The 1,638-nt window shown below is 34.8% G+C and overlaps 1 protein-coding gene across 1 annotated transcript; it reads left to right on the top strand.

Annotated features, from left to right (window-relative positions):
- Nucleotides 1–907: 907 nt before the first annotated feature.
- LOC108977025 (drosulfakinins) lies at nucleotides 908–1,437 on the top strand. Its single transcript, XM_018946517.1, has one exon. It carries the CDS (start codon nucleotides 924–926, stop codon nucleotides 1,338–1,340), a length of 417 nt encoding a protein of 138 aa, XP_018802062.1. The 5' UTR covers nucleotides 908–923; the 3' UTR covers nucleotides 1,341–1,437.
- Nucleotides 1,438–1,638: the final 201 nt, after the last annotated feature.

Raw genomic sequence — 1,638 nt, 5'->3', positions numbered from 1 at the left:
TCAATAYTTAAGCAATTAATAAATATGACCTACATTGTTAGTAATAACCTTCGGGCATAGAACTAATTCACGGTTTAATAAAATTTTGCCCATTTTGCAACCATGACATTTCTTCGGCATTGTGCCTTATCAAATTTCACTCCCTGTTCGAAAACCTTGGCTGATAACACAGACCAAATGTTTTCCATAAGATTTAGATTTGGGCTAATTGCAGGCCAATCGAAAAATTTTATATTCCGAGACAATAAGAAATCCAATCCGAAAAAACCACTTGTTCTGTTTTTTTTTAATTCCTGTTAACTGCGAGCACCTGACATAACGTAACATTTCGTAAATAAGTTAATATATGTGGCCAATATGGCCTTCTTCATATAAGGAATTTAGTTTCTGTGGCAATAATTTGCCTGTGTTTCATTTATTTTTTCATTAATAACTTTTGTATAAAACATTTTGTTCTAGAATGAACGGTATTACACTATTCTTCTGGTACATGGGCTGGGGATACCGCAACTCCATTTGTACAAAATATATTGTCAATACATTTTCAAAAACAAAAATGTCCTAAATAGAKTACTTTACTGCAGTCCTTTCGCAAATACATACATATATATGGACACATACACACATATAAACTTACACCCCATGCTCTTTTTTATTTCAAAATTGAAACGTCTTGCAGATAGTCACCTGTCAATAAAGTGTCAAATTATGAACGGCAGATTGTAATTGAATTTTTTTAGATGAGTTATAAATGCAAAGTAGAGATGAGTGATGCAAGTCAACACCAGAATATTAAAAAGGCTCTTTCCATTTTGTGAATGCAAAAAATTTCCACCAACTTAGAGTGTATTTTCTATAAAAGGTGCATTCTTAGCGGCTATTTGAGCATTCAAAGCGAAGCATCCTCTGTGAAAGCAACTGCAATGGCTGAAATTCTAAAGAAGTCCAGTACGGCAGTCGGAATTATGGTCTTAACGTTGACTGTTTGTATCGCCATAAATTCAGYGGTAGGCAGCAACTTGGATGGAATGCAATCAGAATCACATGATATTAATTCTAATGGTAATGAAGCATCTGGTGGTATGCCTCTGGAATCGCTCATCGATGGCCGAAGGATATTTAAAAACCATCGCTATTTGCGATCAATATACGGTTACGGCCCGAAAATGTTTCAAATATCCCGTTCTAAGATCCCAATAGAACTCGATTTGTTAGTAGAAAACGAAGACGGAGATCGATCAAAGCGTTTTGACGATTATGGACACATGCGCTTTGGAAAAAGAGGGGGCGAGGAACAGTTTGATGACTATGGCCATATGCGATTTGGGAGAAGTACTTAGACATAAACTAAGAAAAATCACTAATGTTGCCGATTGACTAATCAGATGTAAATAATACAATGTAGAGAACATACATATATCCGTATAAATTTAATAAAGTGTGCACTTGAAGCAAACAAATCTGTTTCAATATAGAAGCAGATCAACTAACTTGTTCATTTGTGTTATATATTATTATTTTATRTCTTCGAGTATGTGGTATCTCGGAACTGTTGTGGGCCGACATCGCACATTTTCAGCATTAAACTATCGTATATGTAGGATTTGCTTGTTGATGATTCCATATTGTTGTATCACT

The sequence above is a fragment of the Bactrocera latifrons genome, unplaced genomic scaffold (genome assembly GCF_001853355.1).
Source record: "Bactrocera latifrons isolate USDA-ARS-PBARC rearing strain unplaced genomic scaffold, ASM185335v1 scaffold_828, whole genome shotgun sequence".
NCBI lineage: Eukaryota > Metazoa > Arthropoda > Insecta > Diptera > Tephritidae > Bactrocera > Bactrocera latifrons.
The sequence above is the reverse complement of the archived record's forward strand: the minus strand, read 5'-3'. Positions and strand labels throughout refer to the sequence as shown.